A 22,231-nucleotide genomic window follows, 5' to 3' on the forward strand; every position below is an offset into this window, starting at 1 on the left:
ATTAAGCATTAAACCATATAAAAACATACAACTTTTTTTTTGGTTTAAGTTCTTAATCACACAACACTGGTGCATACACAAATTGCTCAGTACTCCACAGGTAAATTCCAATAGCTGAAGTAATCCCAACAGCAACAAAGTCTCAAACTCTATTGTTTTCTCTCTGCTCGAGGATAAATAGCACTAAATACCCAGCAAATGATCAAATAAAAGATAAATGGGAGCAAATATAATTTTCTTTCTTTCTTTCTTGACACATACTGCAAGTTCTTTCCTGTAAAATTATAATACAACACAAGGTCCAAGGTTGCTATCATTCTTCATACATATATTTTTGTGGCCAAATATGACCACTTTCTTCAAACAATGCAATATGCTGTTTATCAATATACAAGTGGAATTATGTGCAGGGGATTTTTTTTTTTTTTCTTTTTGGTGGAGGCTTGTGGGGTTGCAGTAGAAAAACAAAACCGGCCTTGTTAGTTGTTAGTGAAGGATGAAGTCAATTTTCTACCAAACACCATGGAAGAAATCGGTTAGTAACATCTTGAATGCTGCTTTCTCTTATTTGATTGCTCAGAAAACCAACCTCATACTCAGGATCCAAATCAATCACTGTTGGAAAAGTTCTGAGGCTTACTGCTTGCAAATCCCAACCATACAATAGTACCAGTCAAGTAGAAAAAGATCGATGGCGCAAACAATGACATCTACATGACACAGATGTTGGAGAGGACATTAACATTACAACACAAAGTAAATAAAAGGATTGCCAACAAAATATTTTAACTAAAGAGAATGATATATAGGGAACTTACACTCCATGAGTGGGTTGTGTCAAGAAGATAGCCGGTCAAGGCAACACCAACAATCCCAGGTATTGCTCCGACAGTGTTTGTAATACCCTAACAAATTTAAAGAAAATCTTCTTAATTTACGATAAGATATTGTCCAGTTGTTCAAGAGAAAGCTTAAGCATGGACGACAAGCATTAGCATATTCCATCAGTCTTGGATTTAACTGGGCTGTGTGAAATGAAAGCGGTCTCTCTTTTGAATTGTTAGCATAATGTCATAAACTGGTGAAACTCCAACCCCAACTGTTCCTCAGTGATGCCTGAAACGTACTGGGTGTCTTGCTTTGTATAAGGGTACTGTTTTGTGTTGGCTGAGACAACTTTGATTTCAAAATCACTAAATCATGTATTGCAAGTGGCAAAACTCATTTGCAATCTGGTTGATACAGGATGGAAGTGGCTTATCCGTCCTGAATTGTCCGTCAATCCTTTAATCAAATCAGGCCTTAAAAGGTGGCTGATATGAGATGGAAGAGGCTTAACTATACCTATAACCCAAACAAGCCCTTAACACTTTTTAAGAAATGCAGTGGCTAGTTGAAAAGAGGATAAAGAAGGGGGTAAAATTCATGCTTTGAGTCAACCTGAAGTCTCTTGCTCTCTCGAATTGTTTCACACCCACAAGAAACTAACTCTTTGCAAAATGTGCAAGTGAATTAGCAAATCCTACATCTTGATGGCACAACTTGTTGATTTATTTGCTGATTTCTAGTGATATGATTTGATTGATTACTGATTCTAGGTACAAATTAGGATCCTTAATTATCTTTGTAATTATTTGATTATTTCCTTCATTTTTAGTTATAATCCTCTAAGTATAAATAGACATGCAACTCATTGTAAAGTTCAAAAGAGAAATACAAACATATACTTAGAAATTCTCCAAATTCATCATGGTATTAGAGCATTGATCCTGATTTGGTACCCAATTTCTACCAATTTTGGCAATTTCTTCAAAAAATCCTAACTCACCCATTTTGGTACTCTCCCACCTAGACCCTTCTTCCACCCTCACCGCCACCCTTAGAGCTGTCGGAACCTCTTCGCCAGCCAATCTGTCCACTCCGGCAACTCAGATCCTGGCACGTGCGTCACACACGCCACCTTTGTCAGCATGTGACAACCCTTTCCGGCATCGTTTCACCTTTTGATCGATTTCGACAGCATCTCCTCATATTTCCGTCACCTTTCCGTTGTATTTGGCTTTATTTGGTGTGGGTAAGGTGTCTCTTTGGTGTTTACAATAATTTTTTCATACCCTTTTTTATTTCCCATGGCAACAGAAAAGAAAGCCCATGTTCTAAGTAATGATAACCCTTAAAATTAGTCCCGTAAAACTTGATGAAAACGATTATCTTGCTTGGGCAAAGTCTTGTTTGTTGTTTATCAAGACTAGAGGACTACAGGGCTATGTCACGAGTAATAAAAAGAAATCGGATTAGAGTAATCCAGAATTTCCTGAATGGGACTCAAATAATTGTTTTATTATGACATAGTTGCTAAACTCTATGCAACCTTATATCTCTAAGTCTTATTTGTTGCTTGATACTGCTGCAAAGATATGAAAAGTATTGTCCTTGACTTATTCCAAGATTGGGATGATGTTCAGATTTATAATATTCAGAATAAGATCCATGGCACTACGCAGAGAGAAATGATTGTCTCCTAATTTTATTTTGAGCTATGTGACTTATGGCAGGAGCTTGACTACTATCAGCACTTTCAGACAGACTGCATTGAGGATGCAGTCAAATTTTGAAAAATGATCGAAAAGGAGTGGGTTTAGGATTTTCTTATAGGCTTGAATAATGAATATGATCCAATTTGGATTCAAGTTTTGGATAAAGACCCCTTTCCTTCATTAGCAGAGGCATATGCCCATGATAAACAAGAGAAAAGTAGCCGACATGCTACGCTCTATACTGCACCAATTTAAAAGGTTGGATTAGCTACTAGTTTGAGCACCCTGCAACCTCCTCATTCTGAGAAAGATCACTTGCATTGTGACTATTATGGAAAACCAATACATACTAAGGAGACTTGCTAGAAGTTACATGGTCGTTCCATTAGAGGCCGTGGGGGAAACGAGGTACCTCCAGAGCTCAAGTTAATTTATCAGAAACTGTGGAGGAGCCCTCTAAGGAGACAACTGTTATTGAGTTCCTTTCTTCCAATGAAATTCAGAGTTTCAAGTACCTCGTGTCTCATATTAACACTTTGTCCTCATCTGGTGCCACATCTAACTTTGTGAAGTTAGATAATGCTTCTTCCCTTATACTTTCCCATGCATTATTAATTCTGGTGCGAATAGACACACGATAGACTCTTCTAAAGGCTTTTTCAATTATTTTCCTCCTCTAACCAAAGACAGTGTCAGAATTGCTGATGGCTCTTTTACTTTTATATTTGGAACAGATTCTGTTATTTGTGCACCCAATGTTAAATTATCATATGTCCTTCATGTTCTTTGTTTTCCGGTCAACTTTTCATTTGTCAGTGCTATCATCAGTACTCTTAACTATAAAATTGAATTTTATCCTAATTATTGTGTTATTTAGGACCTTCACACAGAGAAAAAGATTGACAATGGTAGACTGCATGATGGCTTATACCTTTTAGAAGGTGATCTAAATTCTACGGCATCTCAAGCCTGTTTTGGAGATAATAAGGATGTCAATCAGGAAATAATACAGTAGCACAGGTAGTTAGGGCATCCATTTTTTTTTATCTTAGAAAAACTTTATCCTAATTTGTTTGTTAGAACTCAGTTTGGTTCATTATTTTGTAATGCTTGTGAGTATGCTAAGTACACTAAAAACTCCTATCCTAAAAGCCAAGTTTCTTTTGTAACTATTCATTCTAATATTTGGGAGTCTACTCAAATTGTCTCCTTATCTAGTAATCGATGATTTGTTACTTTTATTGATTGTTGTACTCGGATGACTTTGGTATATTTGACTAAAGCTAAAAGTGATTTTTTTTTTCTTGTTTTCGATCTTTTCACAAGATGATTTGTACTTAATTTGACGTTAAGGTAAAAATTTTGAAAACAGATAATGGTAGAGAATATATAGATAGTCAGATTTCTTCTTATTTAGAGTCCAATGGGATAGTACACTGACAAGTTGTCCCTATACCAGTACACAAAATAGAGTTGCTGAAAGGAAAAACCGACACTTACTGGAGGTAGCTCGATCTCTTCTGTTCACCGTGAACTTACCCAAAGCATAGTCCTTGTATCTGCTTACCTTATCAATTAAATGCCCCTCAAGGCCCTTGACTTTATGAGTTCTTTGAAGGTTCTGCAAGGAAAGAATTCATACATTGTTCCACCAAAAGTATTTGGATGTGTCTACTTTGTCCATACTAGGATGACACGAAAATTAGATCCACAGGCTCTTAAATATATGTTTGTTGGGTATTCTCTAACATAAAAGGACCCTCAAAGAAATTAAACCCTACTTCAGTATCACCCACTCACCTCTTCAAGGGGAGAACAATGAGAAAGAGGAGGTGATCCCTAATTTGTGGGAGACGTTTGATCAGGGAAAAAGAATTGGACGTTTGGATAAGCCACATTTGAGGAGGCATTCAATGAGCGATAAGGTAAAAGAAGTCATTATGCAGTCTACTCAGATCAAGAATCTTCCTCCTCTTCTTTTGGTGAGTTATCATCAACTCTTGAATACTCCAATGATTTAGATAAACTCATTGCACAAAAAAAAGGGGTTACATCATATACAAAACACCCTATTTCTAACTTTGTTTCTTATGATTCCTTTTCTCCCTCCTATAGAGTCTTTATCTGTCTATTTTCTCTATATCTATTCCAATGGATTGAAAGGAAGTTCTCGAAAATCCTAAATGAAAGGGAGCAATAATTGAAGAGTAAAAGCATTAGCCAAGAGTGAGATATGGAAGCTTGCCTCTCTCCCACCTGGGGAGAAACTAGTTGGCCGTAAGTGAGTATTCACAGTGAAACATAAAGTTGATAGCACAATTGAACAGTTTAAGGCCAGGTTGGTTGCTAAAGGTTTCACCCAATGATAGAGATATAGAAAAAGGGAATAAAAGCTCAAGACAATTGAGAATATATTGCAAAAAAGAAAGAAGAGGATTAAAAGGGAATAGAAAAAAGATTCTAGTAATATATAAGGACATTAGCTGGCAGAGTAGTTTTTCTGTTAGAGTGATTTAATGAGGCTTTGCCATATGGAGATGCTAACAAAATAGAGCAGGAGACTTATATAAAGTGAAACATAATGTCTTTGTATGTTATTAGAATCTTTTCTATTCCCTTTTAATCCTCTTCTTTCTTTTTTGCAATATACTCAAAATTGTCTAGAGCTTTTATTCCCTTTTTCTGTATCTCTATCACCAAAACCTATGGAATGGATTATCAAGAGACATTTGCCCCAGTTGCAAAAATGAACTCAATCAGAATCTTGTTATCTTGTGTAGCTAACTTGGATTGGGATTTATAGCAGTTTGATGTGAATAACGCATTTCTCCATGGAGACTTAAAGGAAGAAGTGTTTATGGAGATCCCTCTTGGATTTGCTTACGAGAAAACACAAGGAAAGGTGTGCAAATTAAAAAAGGTTTTGTATGGACTAAAATAATCTTCTAGAATTTGGTTTGGTTTAGCAAAGTCATGATATCTTTTGGTTACCAACAGAGTAATATTGACCATACCTTGTTTATCAAACATCACAAGGGTAAGAACACCATTCTTATTGTGTATATTGATGATATAATGGTGACAAATGATGACAATGATGAAATGGCTTAACTAAAAAGGTTGTTGGCTCAATAATTTAAAATCAAAGATTCAAGAAAGCTTTAATATTTCTTGGGTATTGGGGCGGCCAGATCAGAAAAAGAAATCTTTATCTCTTAAAGAAAGTACATTTCGAATCTCTTAGAGAAAACTGATAATGTTGGGGTATAAGCCAGCAACTCCCACTCAAAGTAATCACAAGATGCAAGCAGGAAATAGTGAGTCGATATATCTTGGAAGATACCAAAGATAGATAGGGAGAATGATTTATCTCTCATACACTCGACCAGACATAACTTATGCTGTTAGCTTAGTCAGTCAATTCATACATGATCCTCGAGAGACTCATATGCAGGCTGTCTTTGGCATCTTGAGATACCTAAAGTCTGCGTTAGGGAAAGTGCTTTTTTACTCTAAACACGGTCACCTCTGAATTGAAATTTTCACAGATGCAAATTGGGCAGAATCTCCCGATCACAGGCTATTGCACAGTTGTGGAAGGAAATCTTGTCACTTCAAGAAGCAAAAAATAAAATGTTGTTACTCGAATAAGTGCCGAAGCAGAATACAGAGCAATGATCCAAGGCGTATGTGAACTTTTGTGACTGCAGAAGTTATTTGAGGAGCTAAAGTTGCCTGAGAAACAAAATAACTTTGTATTGTGACAACAAAGCTGCCATCAATATAGCACAAAATCTAGTTCAACATGACCGAACGAAACACATTAAAATTGATCGGCATTTCATTAAAGAAAAATTAACAGACGGTGTATTGAATTTAGTTCATGGTGACTTCTACCGGACAGCTTGCAGTTATGTTTACTAAAGGGCTCAACAATAGGTCCTATCATTAGTTTGATTTGCAAGTTGGGCATGTGCGACATCTATGCACCAACTTCAGCAGAACTTGAGCAAGAGTGTTGACTTATTTGCTGATGTTTAGTATGATATGATTTGATTGATAACTAATTCTAGATACAAATTACGATTTTTAATTATCTTTGTAATTATTCGATTATTTGCTTCCTTTTTAGTTGTAATTCTCTGTGTATAAATAGGCACGTAAATCATTGTAACAATCAAAAGAGAAAACAAACATATACTCAGAAATTCTCCAAATTCATCACAACTAATGATGCATGCAATTCAGGAACAATATTTTGAGTTGACAGGATGTGGAATAAGTCCAGTTTGTGCAAACAGAATGGCGCTCAAGAGTGTACGAGCAATAATCCATTATTTTCCCATCTTTGTAAACTGCTGTTCATAAAATTCCAGCACATGCTTTAAGAATTTAGAATTGTGAGCTTACATACCAACAGTATACTTGCATATTCGGGAGACATATCTTGATGTGTGCAGTATAGTCCTGCACAAACCGAAAAAAATCATATTATTAGCCAACCAACAAAATAAGTATGACAAGTCAATCCTTTACAGTTTCCCAAATTAAAAAAAAAAAAAATCTACAATTATGTTGTCATTTACCAGACAGCGCAAAGCTCGAGAGGGCCAAGCCACCAGTTAGAATCCCCACAATCTCCCAAGGCGGCAGGCCTAGATCTACAGAGGATAGAGTCATGCAAACAGCAGGAGACAAAAAGGCAACTGTTTGGAAAATCTTTCGCACCTGCAAGAAAAGGCCACTAGGTAAAGAAAACCAAAAGAAAAGCACCACACACAAGTAGACGATGATGTCACTGCCAAGTTCCAACAGCCTATATGGTTTGATTGATGCATTGAATAGTTATTTTAAGATCATGACTATGACAATTTGGCATATAACCAATATTTCAGTCCCATTCCATACCGTAGTGGTTTCAACTCCATTCGCAATTAAGTTGTCAGCAAGCTGTGCAGCAATGCTAGTCACAAAAATTGAAGCCAAAGGAGGAAGAATGGAAACCTGAAATGGTTAAGATATTTCATACGAACACAAATCTAAACAATGTTTCAACGGATTTAAGCAGTCAAATATTTTTGGTAGTGCATGTACAGACATGCAATGGCGAACATAAGTTCAGGTTATATAATGTAAGAAAAACACATTTCAAAGTCAGTTCTAGCTATCATCAGTGCTTTGAAATATACATGTTAATCCAAGTAGCTGAGGAATTAGCTAAACAAATGCATGCCAATATTTTGGATCACAAAGAATCACATCAATGCATTTTCTACACAATTACAGTTCAGGATCTCCAAAGCTCAACATTATCGATGTGCTAATATAACCAAGAAAGAGATCAATAACTTTCAAATAGTGAAATTCATCTTCCTCATTCAGTATGGTCTAATTTACCAACAGCCTTGAGTTTCTATCCTAAGTAAGCTAATCAGAGCTTAAGGCCGAGTTCTGAGGAGAATTGCGCACATTATTCTCCTGTAATATTTATGTTGTCTTTTTCTTAAAAAAAATTGACATCAGAAGGCACATACAGGTGGACGATTTAGATTTTAAAAAACATATCTCAAGATACTTGGCATGTAGGAAGCTAATACTAACCTATACTTGATGTTGGATCATGTGATTTCTTGCACAAGAAGGAAACTTTCCTTAAATTCATAACTTTTTCCTATTCAGTTTTGAGAAAGGTTCAAATATAATGTATGCTAAACATCATGATACAATGTTCTTCCTTGCACATACAATGAATGGATCTAAAAATAAAAAGGCAAAATGTATCTTTATACTTACCCATGCAGCTTCTGTCAAATTTAGGTTCAGCTCCTCACTGCATTGAACATCAATTGAATATTAAGTTCCATGGGATGACAAGATTATAGCAAGGAAACTGACTAATAGGTTCTAAATACTTTATATTAAGGGTGACTTGACAAGAAATGCAGTAATTAGGGAAGAAATGTTCACAACATAATAATTTCAAAAGAACCATTCTTATGTTAATATTTTAGTGCTGGTATCAACTTCTTAGAAGTCAACATAAACATTAAAATATTATTGCAAAAGTTACCTAAAATAAGAAGGAAGCCAAGATAAACAAGTATAATGACCCCAGCTTCCACAAAAATGAGCATATATCATCGCCCACACAGCTTTACTCTGGAAAAATGCATTCCATGGTACTTCCTGTCCTAACAAAGCCAGCAAGAGAAGTTAGGGCAATAAAGGAAGGATAGAATGTGAAGGATGTCTCTATATAAAAATTGAAGGATGTCTCTATTGCAATCCAATTTTCCAATAGCATTTAAAGTTTAAATAAATACCATTGGGCTAGAAGCCTAGTGGTGAAGTGCCTACCACATAGACTCTTAGTGCAAGAGATCAGGGGATCAAACCCTGGCAACCAATTACAACCTATACATAATGGTCAAATTTTGGCAGTGGTAATGGCTGTAACATGGGTTACCGATAGAATAATGATATGACCATAAGTTAATTGTGAGAAAAGGCAGATCCTTTGTCTACTGGGTTAAGTAACCACATGACCGTTTCTCCCATCTCCCCCACCTTCTGGGCACCATTTTCACTCTTTCTTCAACCTAACTCCTTCATGATTCTTATTAAATGCAAACTGGCTCGATTTCACTTAATAATGTAGCAAAATCCAGCAAAGGGTGTATATTAGATACTGAAGAATTTTGGGAAAATTTTGAGTATTTTTATATTTCACTCTTAATCTTTACAATTGGTCTACATGACTATTTATACACAGAGAATCATATCTAAACAGGAAGTAAATAATCAAATAATAATTACAGAGATAATTAAGGATCCTAATCAGATCAAATCAAATCTCTAGAATCAGCTAGGATTAGTTAAATAAGTTAACACTCCCCCTCAAGTTGGTGCAAAGATGTCACACATGCCCAACTTGCAAATCAGATTATGGTAGATCTTGTTGTTAAGCTCTTTAGTAAACACATCCGCAAGTTGCCCCGTAGAAGTCACATGAACTAGGCTCAAGACACCGTCTGTTAATTTTTCTTTAATGAAGTGCCGATCAATTTCAATGTGCTTGGTTCGGTCATGTTGGACTGGATTTTGTGCTATACTTATAGCAGCTTTATTGTCACAATACAAAGTTATCTTGTCTCTCTCGGACAATCTCAACTCTTCCAATAACTTCTGTAACCATAAGAGTTCACATACTCCTTGGGCCATTGCTCTGTATTCTGCTTCCGCACTTGACCGAGCAACAACACTTTGTTTTTTGCTCCTCCAGGTGACAAGGTTCCCCCCCACAACTGTGCAGTAGCCAGAGGTGGATCTCCTGTCATCGAGAGATCCTGCCCAATCTGCATCTGTAAAAGTTTCAATTCGAAGATGACCATGTTTGGAGTAAAGAAGCCCTTTCCCTGGCGCAGACTTTAGGTATCTCAAGATGCGAAGTACAGCTTGCATATGAGTCTCGCGAGGGTCATGCATGAATTGGCTGACTAAGCTAACAGCATAGGCTATATCTGGTCGAGTGTGTGAGAGATAAATCAACCTTCCTACCAATCTCTGATATCTTCCAATATCCACGGACTCACCAGTTTATGCTTTCAGCTTGTGATTACTTTCAATGGGAGATTCTGCTGGTTTACACCCCATCATACCAGTTTCTTCCAAAAGATCCAGAATGTACTTTCTTTGGGAGATGAAAATTCCTTTTTTTGATCTAGCCACCTCGATACCTAGAAAATATTGCAGTTTTCCCAGATCTTTGATTTCAAATTCCTGGGCCAACAACCTCTTTAGTTGAGCCATTTCCTCTTTGTCATCACCTGTCACCACTATATCATCAACATACACAATAAGAAGGGTGATCTTACCCTTATGATGTTTGATAAACAGAGTGTGATCAGCATTGCTTTGTTGGTAACCAAAGGAAATCATGGCTCTGCTAAACCTGTCAAACCAAGCTCTGGGAGATTGTTTTAGCCCATACAAAGCCTTTTTTAACCTGCACACCTTTCCTTGTGTCTTCTCATCAGCGAACCCAGAAGGAATTTCCATGAACACTTCTTCCTCTAAATCTCCATGGAGGAAAGCATTCTTCACATCAAACTGTTGCAAGTCCCAGTCCAAGTTGGCTGCGCAAGATAACAAAACTCTAATTGAGTTCATTTTTGCAACTGGGGCAAATGTCTCTTGGTAATCCACTCCATAGGTTTGGGTGAATCCTTTAGCAACCAATCTGGCCTTAAACCGTTTAATTGTGCCATCAGCTTTGTGTTTCACTGTGAACACCCATTTACAGCCAACGAGTTTCTTCTCAGGTGGGAGAGTGACAAGCTCCCAAGTCTCATTTTTAGCCAATGCTTTTATCTCTTCAATCATTACTTTCTTCCATTTAGGATCTGCAAGAGCTTTCGTCCAATCCTGTGGAATAGACACAGAGGAAATAGACAAGGCAAAGGCTCTATAGGAAGGAGATAAAGATTCATAAGAAACAAAGTTAGAAATAGGGTGTTTAGTGCAAGATCTGACCCCTTTTCTTTGTGCAATAGGTTTATCTAAGTCATTGAAACATTCAAGAGTTGTGAGTAACTCACCGGAAGAAAGAGTTGTGGGTAACTCACCAGGAGAAGATTCTTGACTCTGAGTAGACTGCATAATGGCTTCTTCTGCCTTATCTCTCCTTGAATACCTTCTCAAATCTGGCTTGTTCAAACGACCAGTTCTCTCTCCCTGATTGGACATTTCCCCCTGTCTACTAGAACTCAAACTTTCTAGTTGAACCATATCATTCAGAATCACAGAATTCGGGATCACCTCTTCTTGCTCATTATTCTCCCCCTGAAGAGGTGAGTGGGTGGTACTGAAGTAGGGTTCAGTTTCTCGGAAGGTAACATCCATACTAACGAAGTATTTCCTAGAGGGAGGATGGTAACACTTGTATCCCTTCTGTATTGGAGAATACCCAACAAACACACATTTAAGGGCCTTGGGATCCAGTTTTCCTGCTGTCCTAGTATGGACAAAGCAAACACACCCAAATACTTTTGGTGGAACAACGTATGAATTCTTCCCTTGTAGAGCCGTCAAAGGACTCATAAAGTTAAGGGTCTTGAGAGGCATTCTATTGATAAGATAAGCAGATGTAAGAATTGCATCTCCCCAATATGTTTTGGGTAGATTCATGGTGAACATAAGAGATCAAGCTACCTCAAATAGATGTCTATTTTTCCTCTCAGCAACGCCATTTTGAGCACTAGTATAAGGACAACTAGTCTGGTGTATTATCCCATTACTCTCCAAATAAGCAGAAAAGCTATTATCCATGTATTCGCTTCCATTGTCAGTTCTCAAAATTTTTACCTTAGTATCAAATTGAGTACAAACCATCTTATGAAAGGATTGAAAACAAGAAAAGACATCACTTTTAGCTTTAATCAAATAGACCCAAGTCATTCGAGTGCAACAATCAATAAAGGTGACAAACCATCGATTACCAGATAAGGAGACCGTTTGAGTAGGCCCCCAAACATCAGAATGAATAGTTGCAAAAGGAATTTGACTTTTATTATGACTCAAAGGATAGGATGTTCTAGTGTGTTTAGCATACTCACAAGCATCACAACATAAAGAGCCAAACTGGGTTTTAGCAAACAAATCAGGATAAAGTTTTTCTAAAACAAAAAATGATGGATGCCCTAACCGCCGGTGCCACTGTATTATTTCCTGATTGACATCCTTATTTTCTCCAAAACAGGCTTGAGATATCGAAGAAGCCGGATCACCCTCCAACATGTATAAGCCATCATGCAGCCTACCATTGCCAATCATCTTCCCTGTGCGAAGATCCTGAATAACACAATGATCAGGAAAGAATTCAATTTTACAGTTAAGAGCATTAGTGATAGCACTGACAGATAAAAGGTTGACAGGAAAGTGGGGAACATGAAGGACAGATGATAATTTAATGTTGGATGTGCAAATAACAAAACCTGTTCCGAATATGGGAGTAAAAGAGCCATCAGCAATTCTGACACTATCTTTGGTTAGAGAAGACGAATAATTGAGAAAGCCTTTATAAGAGCCTGTCATATGTCTATTCGCACCAGAATCGATAATCCATGGAACATTATTAAAAGAGGAAGCATTACCTGACTTTACAAAGTTAGATGTAGCACCAGAGAATGAAGAGGTGTCAATATGAGACAAGAGGCGCTTGAGACTCTGAAGTTCATTAGGGGAAAGGAACTCAGTCGTTGTTGTCTCCTTAAAGGGCTCCTCCACAGTTTCTGCTAACTTAGCTTGATTTCTAGAGGTACCTCGTTTTCCTCCACGACCTCTAGTGGGACGACTATGTAACTTCCAACAAGTCTCTTTGGTATGCCTTGGTTTCCCACAATAGTCACAGTATAAGTGATCTTTCTCAGAAGTAGGAGGCTGTGGTGTGCTCAAACTGGTAGTCAACCCAGCCTTTTCAACTGGTGCAGTATGGAGCATAGCATGTCGACGACTTTCCTCTTGTTGAACATGGGCATGGGCCTCTTCTAGAGAAGGAAAAGGATTTCTTCCCAACACTTGGACCCGAATTGGATCATATTCGTTATTCAACCCTTCTGCCATAGTAAAGATTTATGAACAGTGAAAGAATAGGAGGTACCCAAGGTTGTACACACAAGAAAGCCCAATTGATTCACCAAAAGACCGGGTAACAGCACGGGAGAGCCGGAAAGATGGTCGGAATCGTCGCCGGAGTGATCTGAGCGGCGAAACAGTGACAGACGATGGATCACGCGCCGGGAAGCGACGGGTCACACGCCGGGAAGGGGTGGCGCGTGAGCCTCACGCGCAGGCTTTTCCGATGTCGGAGCTGGTCGATCGGCTGGCGGCAGTCCGGCGGTTCTCCTGGTGCCGGCGGTGAGAGAAAAAGAGGCTCCTAGATGGGTTAGTACCAAAATTGGTAGATCTAGGGTTTTGAAACCCTAAAAATGAAAAATTGAATTTGGACCCAAAAAATCAGGAAAAGGCTCTGATACCATGAAGAATTTTGGGAAAATTTTGAGTATTTTTATATTTCACTCTTAATCTTTACAATTGGTCTACATGACTATTTATACACAGAGAATCATATCTAAACAGGAAGTAAATAATCAAATAATAATTACAGAGATAATTAAGGATCCTAATCAGATCAAAATCAAATCTCTAGAATCAGCTAGGATTAGTTAAATAAGTCAACAGATACCAAACTCTCAAATCTGAAACCAAAAGACTTGAGACCCTCCTAGACAGCCATAAATCCTCAGATGTCACTGAACCAGATTATAAATGTATGTTTTGCAATTTTGCACAACAGTACACCAGCACTTTCAGATCAGCTTAATAACCAAATATCATAATGTCTGTGCCACATAGAAGAGAAGAAGACTGAGGGAAGGTGGTCACAGGGCAGAGATAGAAGGCTGAGAGTTTGTTTGGCTCAGCTTATGAAAATAAGCTTATAAGCGTTAATTGCTTATAAGTTATTTAAGGCTTATAAGCATTTAAAATTTTAAGTAATTATCTATTTGGTTAAAATGCTTATAAGTGGCTGATAAGCAGTTGACATGTTTGGTAATAATTAGCTTATAAGCATATTTACTATTAAAATTACTAAAAAGGATATTAAATAAGATATATGGTGAAACTACTGACAGTCTGATGATCATTGCCTTATAGGTAGCTAGCAGTGATAGAATTATAATTCCCCACAGAAGGGTTCAGCACTTCAACCAAGATATGACTTTTCATAAGCTGGATTATCACAATGTATACCATCACATCAACTACTTTCAAAGTTATAAAGATCCTACTAATACTTAATAGGTCAAACCCTATTCAAATTGAAGTCCCACCCACCAAGAACCATTCTGGTTAATTTGAGTTCTTAGTTGCACTTAGCATATAATATAATGAATGAACCACAGTCACCACATTTCCAAACTCTTCAAGTACGCAAAGTAATATTGGAAAAAGAAATGAAGAAAATCAAGCATCATACCTTCAGTGAGCCACCTAATTCTGCAAGAGAAGTATCCCATGATTTATTCAAATTGATAGACTGGGCCCCTGTCAGACACACCAAGAAAAGATATTCGTCACCCATAAACATATGGGAGAAGCTTGAGGAAAGAGACAACATTTTCTATAGTAAATAGTTCATTTAGTTCATATCACTAAAGCACAGAAGCATTGTTGCTTTCTTAAGGTACCTTTCCAGTGTGACCATTTCAAAGGTTGAAAAAAAATGAAAATTCTAGAAATTACAGAAGCACAAGTCACAGAAAAATTCAATTTCCATTGAAATGCAGTGTTAACGTAACACATTATTGCAGTTCCAATCATAGTTGTTAAATCGAGATTCGAATCTCCATTTCATGAATCGAGAATTGAATTGAAACGAATCGTAAGATCCACTAAGACTTTCAAAAATCAATTAAAAATAATATATGTTCTAAAAATAAGTAAAAAAAGTTATCATAACATATTTTGATAAATATAAAATTATCATTTATCTAATTAAAAATATTTTTCATAATAGAATAATATGTGTGTATTATGTTATATAGTTTTACCTTATAATTAATAACTTTGGAGAAGCTCTCATTTAAATTTGATCAAATAACTAAATAGTAAAAAAAGATAGTAGATTAGAATATTATAGATATAAAATATAATTTGACAACTATAATTAGTTAAGTAAATGAATTAAAAAGCAAAAAGACAAAAAACAAAAGGAGATGGAAAAGAATGGTTGATAGAAGAAAAATAGGTAAGAATATGTTTTGTATACACTTTTTTTTTTAGCAAAAATGAGTATGATTTTAAATTTTGAAAATATAAGATCTAACAAACTCTATAAAAAAAAATTAATTAGATTGGGTGAAAATTTAGTCGATTCATATTGATTCACCTCATTACTATCTTTTCTTTTTTTATTTATTTAGTCATAATTCATGTACTCTATACATTTGAATCGCTAGGATATAGAGTTGAATTTTCAGGTACATTTAAGATTCACCCCATAGATTCAAATCGATTTGTTAGAAAATAGATCTGAATTGTAAGATTTGAACTGAGAATCATAAGATTCTAACAACAGTACTTCCAATTAGCTAATGGACTGTTAATCCATAGGAAAATTGGGGCAAAATAGTGACTTCATTCTTCAAATAGTACCTTTAATCTTCAAGTACACAATAATACAGTTAGAGATAAAGTACTCACTTGATGAGGGTACAGAAGCATATGAAGCTTGTTCCTCTTTAAGATACTGAAATGCCAAAAACCTTCATGGTTTTGGTGGTGTCAAAAGTACAAAGTTGCAGTCAATCAGTTCTTCACATAGCAACATCAATAAAGAATAAATAAAAAAATGAAATAAACTCAACCGAAGAAAGCATTATAAATTAAGACTCAGATCACGGAAGATAACAAAACTATGATCATTTTACAATGAAAGAAATATCAATTTGTACAATACACAATTGCAAATTTCTTTAACTCTGTCATAATAACTACTTACCAAGCTAATCCAAGAAATCCAAAAATGTAAAATACAGATTCCCAACCAAAATTTTGAATGAGGGGAGGAGCCAAAAGAAGCCTGCATGAATTTACTTTCTAACATTAGAAATGACAAGCAACTAAACCTCATTACTTATTCTAGTCGACAAAAGTAAGCAAAACATAAATTTGTAACTTATTACCAAGTTTTGGCTTATATCATTAAGATAGACGATATCAAATGTCTTAGCAGATAAATAAATTTTGAATTATAACTTATATTTGCTCCATTTATACAACCCGAAGCAAAATTTTAATTGGAAAACCTTTAGAATAATCAAATGGTGCCTTCAGATATTAAAGGAGGATCCACAAATATGATACTATGAATGTGCAGTGTCCTAGGGATTTTAATGAAGTTTGGGTATATTAAGATGTTAAATTTTCTGAATAACATTCTGGGAAAGGATAGTTTCTCTCCAATACAATTCAACACATAAAGAACTAGCTAAATATTGTATCTAGTTCCTCTTCCTCGCAAACAATCCATGTAGTCAAAGGAGATGAACATTCACCAGTGAAGTTCTTCAGTTAAAATTGAAGCGCAATCAAATCAAGCCACAACCATTTTCTTCAACAGTAAGATAAATTCATATATAAAACCACATTCAACAGAACGTACCCCATAACACTTCCTACACTTAGTCCACCAAAGACAAATGCTACTGCTCGTGACCGCTCTTCCAAAGGAATTGATCTGCATGTGGCATTGGCTTTATCAAAAGGGGGAAAGAGAGAGAGAGAGAAAGAGAGAGCTCCACATTAGCTATACATGAACAGATTGGCTAAGGTCAAATTGACAGCATAAGATGTACATATGATGCAAGCAGAAAATCCATGATATGAAATCAGAGGCAGGAGTGAAAGGAAATAAAAAGCATCACGGAGAAATAATTTGACATTTTTCACGTTTGATGTTAAATAAATTAATTTTAAGCAACTAAGAGAACAAGTTATGGAGGAGATAGTAAAATAAACTGGATGTGCGGATTGAACCTCAAAATGTTGCAGTAAGGAATGAAGAAAAGATGATAAATGAAATAAATCCAAACCGAGAAGAATATCAAATATATATATATATATATATTAATGTATTATTGTATGCCAATAAGTGTACATCTTTTCATCCAAATTATGTAATTGTTAAAAGAGGTCATGCACCATATTTGCAAAACCCAGTGATCCAAGCAGTGACAGATAACATCATCCATGCAAATTATTAGTTAGCAAAATCATAAAACACAAAATTCATTAGTAAGACAATTATAATTTTGACTTTCTGATTAAATTTCTCCACTTAAAAACCCATAAGCCTTTCAAAGGGCTAGCTGTTAAAGAGGTAAAAAGTATGCAATTAGGGTAATCCTCAATAGAATCAATAAAAGGAAAATAAAAATAATTGAAGAAGGGAAATACAAGTCCAACAGACTAGAACACATGAGAAGGATACAATAAAAGATATACTCTTTTAAGCATCACATAAAAGCTTGTCATACATGCCTGGCAATAAGGTCAGTTGCAGCTGATGGGGAAACACCTTCACCTATTCCAACCTATATTTGAAACAAAAAATGGAATGCTATATAAGAAATGTGCGTATGAGAGAGAGAGAGTCAAATATCATGTATGAGGCATGAGAGTGGACTTCAAGATCTAGGAGCATATTGATCAGAACATAATGGAATGCAATGAGTTGAAAGTTCATACCACCACTCTCCATTATAGTCTACCATACCAAACATGCAGTAAAGGTTCCAATATGAGGAAATGTGATTAAACTGTTAAGAGAAGCTTCAAATAGTTTCTCATACCAAAACCCTTGACAAGACAAGTCCAGGCATAAATCCAGCAAGTGAAGGAAGAAGTGCTGTCGCCAATGACCAAGTCAACACACCAATTTCAAGAACTTTCCTGCACAAGGAAAAATAAATGATCAAAGGATGGTGGGACACATATTGCACACACAACCAAACCTAGAAGAAAAGTAAGAAACTAGTGATACATGTTCTCTAGGAATAGTGGCATTCAGTAACAGAAACGTAGACCCCTTTTTTTAAACACCTTATGTTAGAATCGAACTTTTAAATATGCTTTGGTGAATTCTTATTCATTTTAAAGGGTAACTTCTTCTTTAGACTTTATTTCCATGAACAAAGCTAGGTAAAGCTAAGAAGAAGGTTTGTCAACCATCAATACTGCAGGAAGATACCTATCGAACTGAGTTACAAATGAACATCAATACTGCATGAACATGGAACTCTTCTTTTGGGGGAAAAAACACAAGTTACAAATGGGCATTTTTAAGAAATTTATGTAATTAAAGTGCACACTCATGAGATTAACTGAGTTTAAGCTGGAATAAATTTAGGGTGAATTACTATCAAGTCCTAGTATTTTGTTAAAATGAACCGTTCAGTCTCTATTTTCTAAGAATCCAATTATAATGTCCATACATTTTATAAAATTAAACATGTTAGCCCTTTTGTTCGATTTCTGTCCTAGAAACGTTTGTCAACTTGTTCTACACTTGATCAAATCAAAGGGACTAAATAGTATGAATAGTCAAAATTATAGAGACTAAATATTATAAATATTCAAGACAAAAATAAGTTAGCTGATGTTTTCTTTGACAGAATAATTAAATAATTTAGTTTTACAAATTACAATGGTGTTTTAATTGGATTTTTTATAAAATAAGAACTAGCAGTTAATTTTAACAAAATACACGGACCTAATATTAGAACATATAAACATGAAATATAATAAGCCATCATGAGCTGACCTGCCACCAAATATTTTGGCTAGCCAACCTCCTGGCAATTGACTCAATGCATATCCCCAGAAGAAGGATGATTGCACAAGCCCAGCAACTGATGCGTTCCACCCAAACTGGTGAGACATTGGAATAATTGCAATACTCAAGTTTACCTGCCCAATTTAGTAAATTGATCAAGAAGTATAACTTAGTCTTAAACAATAAAAAACCTAGTAATTAGATGATCAACATTACATAATTCAATTTCTTTACTCTTTCTACTCCTACATAAATGTGATTTATGCTTTGAGCTTGCAACTCGACTGGAATAACCATCTAGGCATATGACACTGTTGTTCTTGCTAACGTACATAATACATATTCCTGTAGGAACATAACTAAGATAACTGTAATCAAGGGCAAATGCAGAGTTAGACCATTCACTGTCTTCGTCTTCTTTGCAACTCCAATTAAAAATAACTCCAAAATTGCAGGAACTAGGGCTGATGTTAACTATCTCCCAGACAAGTTTAGCCATCCACTTACACTATTAATCCATGAACATGAACATAGTGTAAAATGTTTGTTGAATTGTTTAAGCGACAGATAACAAAGATTTACCTTGTCCATATTACATATAACAAAAGCAAGAGAAGTAGTTCCAATAAGTTTATATCTCTGAGGAATATTCTTCCATGGCGGCCAATTCAAATTAAAGTCCACTTCTCTAGAGTCAGAATCTGTATTTGGACTCCTCTGCTCCGATTTATCCACTTGGACTCCACTGATTACCTCGGAGACCCTCTCGCCTTTTTGGGCATTTTCTTTCTCTTTAACGCTACACAAAACTCTGAATTTCAAGCTGCGCTTGGAGGGAAATAAATTCAAGTGTTGATTCTTCACTTTGAAAAAAGAATTATATGTGTTTGGAGTGTGAGAAAGAGAGCAAAAGTTGTTTGGTTGCAGAGAAAATTTTGCCATTTTCTTGGAGAAAATCAAGAAACCAGCCTCTTGTCCAACGAGAACGAATAAAAAGAGGGAAGAAAGAGCGTTCAGTCATGTGACAAGTGAAAGGAAGGAAGCCATGGGCAAGCTTCTAACTTCCAAGGACTGGAGATGGCCACGGAGGAACTTGCAGCTTGTGGCTCTGGAACACGCTTGCTTTGATGGGTTGGGATCTGTCAATCGTCCGGACCGAGATTTGATCCATTTGAGCAAATATGGGTTGGGCTCTCTAAATATTTTAAAAACTCTCATATCTTTTTTTTGGGTAAAACACGAAGGAGCCAACTCTTTTTTATTTTTTTTAAAAGATGGATTGTATTCAAAAGCTCGAACGTCTAACGTACATCACTCGGTCATAACAGAAAAGGTTTTAGAAGTCCAAGATACAAGTAAGAAGCCCTAAACAAAGGAGCCTAATAATATGCCCAACTTTGAAAGAGACTCAAAATGCGTAACCCTAACTTGCGGAGAGAAAGTACATCTAGTCTCGTCGTTGCAAAGCTATTATCAAAGAAAACGGGCAAGAGAGTCTTCTCTTTCTATATTTGGAAGGACAAGTTTTGGTGAACCGAAATCGTAAGTGTCCGAATTTTTTCTTCTTTGGATGAAACTAAATACCATCCGATCAAAATTCTTATCACGTGACACTATGTTTGAGTGTTAGTTCAGAACTTATTTTGAGTAATTTTTATATTATATTAAAATCAAATACTCATACTAATTGATTTAATGATAAAACTTATAGCATAACTTTAATGAGATCAATAAATTTTATTTATAGTTAAAAAAATTTTAAAAAATAAATTAAAATTATGAGTGAATATAAAACTATAAAAATAACAATAAAATTTACTGATTAAATTATTAAAAAATTATCATTATCAATCATTTAAAATACCAAAAGTAAAATTACTTACTATTTATAGTTATATGATTATATGTTTTTTTTTTCGTTATACATATCATATAATAATAAATTAAAAAGTCATATATTAATTAGTCCATTTTACTAAAACTCTTAAATTTTATTTATCATATAATTGTGAATTATTATTAACAAAAAAAATCTAATTTTTTAATTATAATCATAAATATAAATGATCTTACTTTTATTGTTAAATATTGTTGAGAAACTAAAAAGTTGCAAATTAATTAGAGTTAATCATAAGACTACTAAATCTTATTTAAGATATACATATTAATTATTATTATATACAACAATTAAAAAATCATGTTCTTTTAAAAAAAAGTTTTCTATGGAAAAAAAAAAACTAATAGAATGCTACTTGTCACTCTAAATTATTAAATTTATTTTAAGAGAATAAATAATAAATTTAATATATTAATGTAGATTTAAATGCTATATAATACCTATTCACAGTAAAAATGTAATCTCAATTATTCTAGCTATTTTCGGGGTGGATCAAAAAATTTAAAAAGTGAGGCAGCATAAATTGAGGCTTCTTTTGTCCCAAAAATAATTTGTATTTATAAAAAAATATTTTTAATAAAATAAATAATTTTTAATAATTGAAGTTTAATTTAAAGCTATGTTTATTTTAAAAAATAAAAAAATTAATTAAAAAAATTTATGCCAATTAATTTTTTTCTTAAAAAAGAAAATAAATTATTTTTTAAAATTTAAAATTTCTATTAACATTTCTATATATAAATTGTTTAATATATTTTATTTTTAAATTAAAATTAAATAATGAAAAATAATTTATTTTATTAAAAAATAATTTCTATAAAAAATATTTTTTTAAAAAATATTTTTCTTGTACAAATAAATTTTCACAAATAAACAAAACCTAACGCTTCATTTATTTCATAAAAAATATTTTTGAAAAAAATATTTTTAAAAAAATATTGTTTATATTTTCTAATAATTAGAACACTTAAAAAATTTAATTAATAAAAAATATTTTTTTAATAAAAAAAATAAATTATTTTAGAAAAGATGACTTTCTTCTTTTAAAAGAAACTCATTTTCCATACTTTTAAATTCTTATTAATATCTATATATATAAATTTGTTAATACATTTTATTTTTTAAATTAAAAATAAATAATAAAAATAAATTATTTTATTGAAAAATATTTTTTACGGAAATATTTTTCAAATATAAATTATTTTTTATAAATATATTAAATTTAAAAAATAAATTATATTAATAAATTTATATATAAAAGTTTTAGTAACATTCTAGAGGTGAAGAAAATAATTTAATTATTTTTCTATTAAATAAATATTTTATATTAAATAAATTTTTTTTCCTAATTAGCAGGCAAGGATGCAATGTGCGCAACCACAGAAAAAAAAAACAAAAGAC

General features: G+C 34.4%; 1 protein-coding gene across 2 annotated transcripts; it reads right to left on the reverse strand.

Annotated features, from left to right (window-relative positions):
- Positions 1–218: 218 nt before the first annotated feature.
- Positions 219–20,072, reverse strand: LOC110616740 (probable anion transporter 6, chloroplastic). Of its 2 annotated transcripts, XM_021759217.2 has the most exons (15): positions 19,516–20,070; positions 18,922–19,067; positions 17,951–18,050; positions 17,640–17,692; positions 16,762–16,836; positions 16,099–16,179; positions 15,801–15,862; positions 14,575–14,642; positions 8,608–8,723; positions 8,331–8,367; positions 7,446–7,541; positions 7,124–7,265; positions 6,952–7,004; positions 819–905; positions 219–710 (listed from the first exon to the last, which is right to left on the reverse strand). In XM_021759217.2, exons 1-15 carry the CDS (start codon positions 19,873–19,875, stop codon positions 609–611), a joined length of 1,578 nt encoding a protein of 525 aa, XP_021614909.1. In that variant the 5' UTR covers positions 19,876–20,070; the 3' UTR covers positions 219–608. The 2 variants fall into 2 exon arrangements, with proteins under 2 accessions (XP_021614909.1, XP_021614911.1); XM_021759219.2 differs by lacking the exon at positions 7,446–7,541 and having other exon boundaries at positions 19,516–20,072.
- Positions 20,073–22,231: the final 2,159 nt, after the last annotated feature.

The sequence above is a fragment of the Manihot esculenta genome, chromosome 6 (genome assembly GCF_001659605.2).
Source record: "Manihot esculenta cultivar AM560-2 chromosome 6, M.esculenta_v8, whole genome shotgun sequence".
In the NCBI taxonomy this organism is placed as follows: domain Eukaryota; kingdom Viridiplantae; phylum Streptophyta; class Magnoliopsida; order Malpighiales; family Euphorbiaceae; genus Manihot; species Manihot esculenta.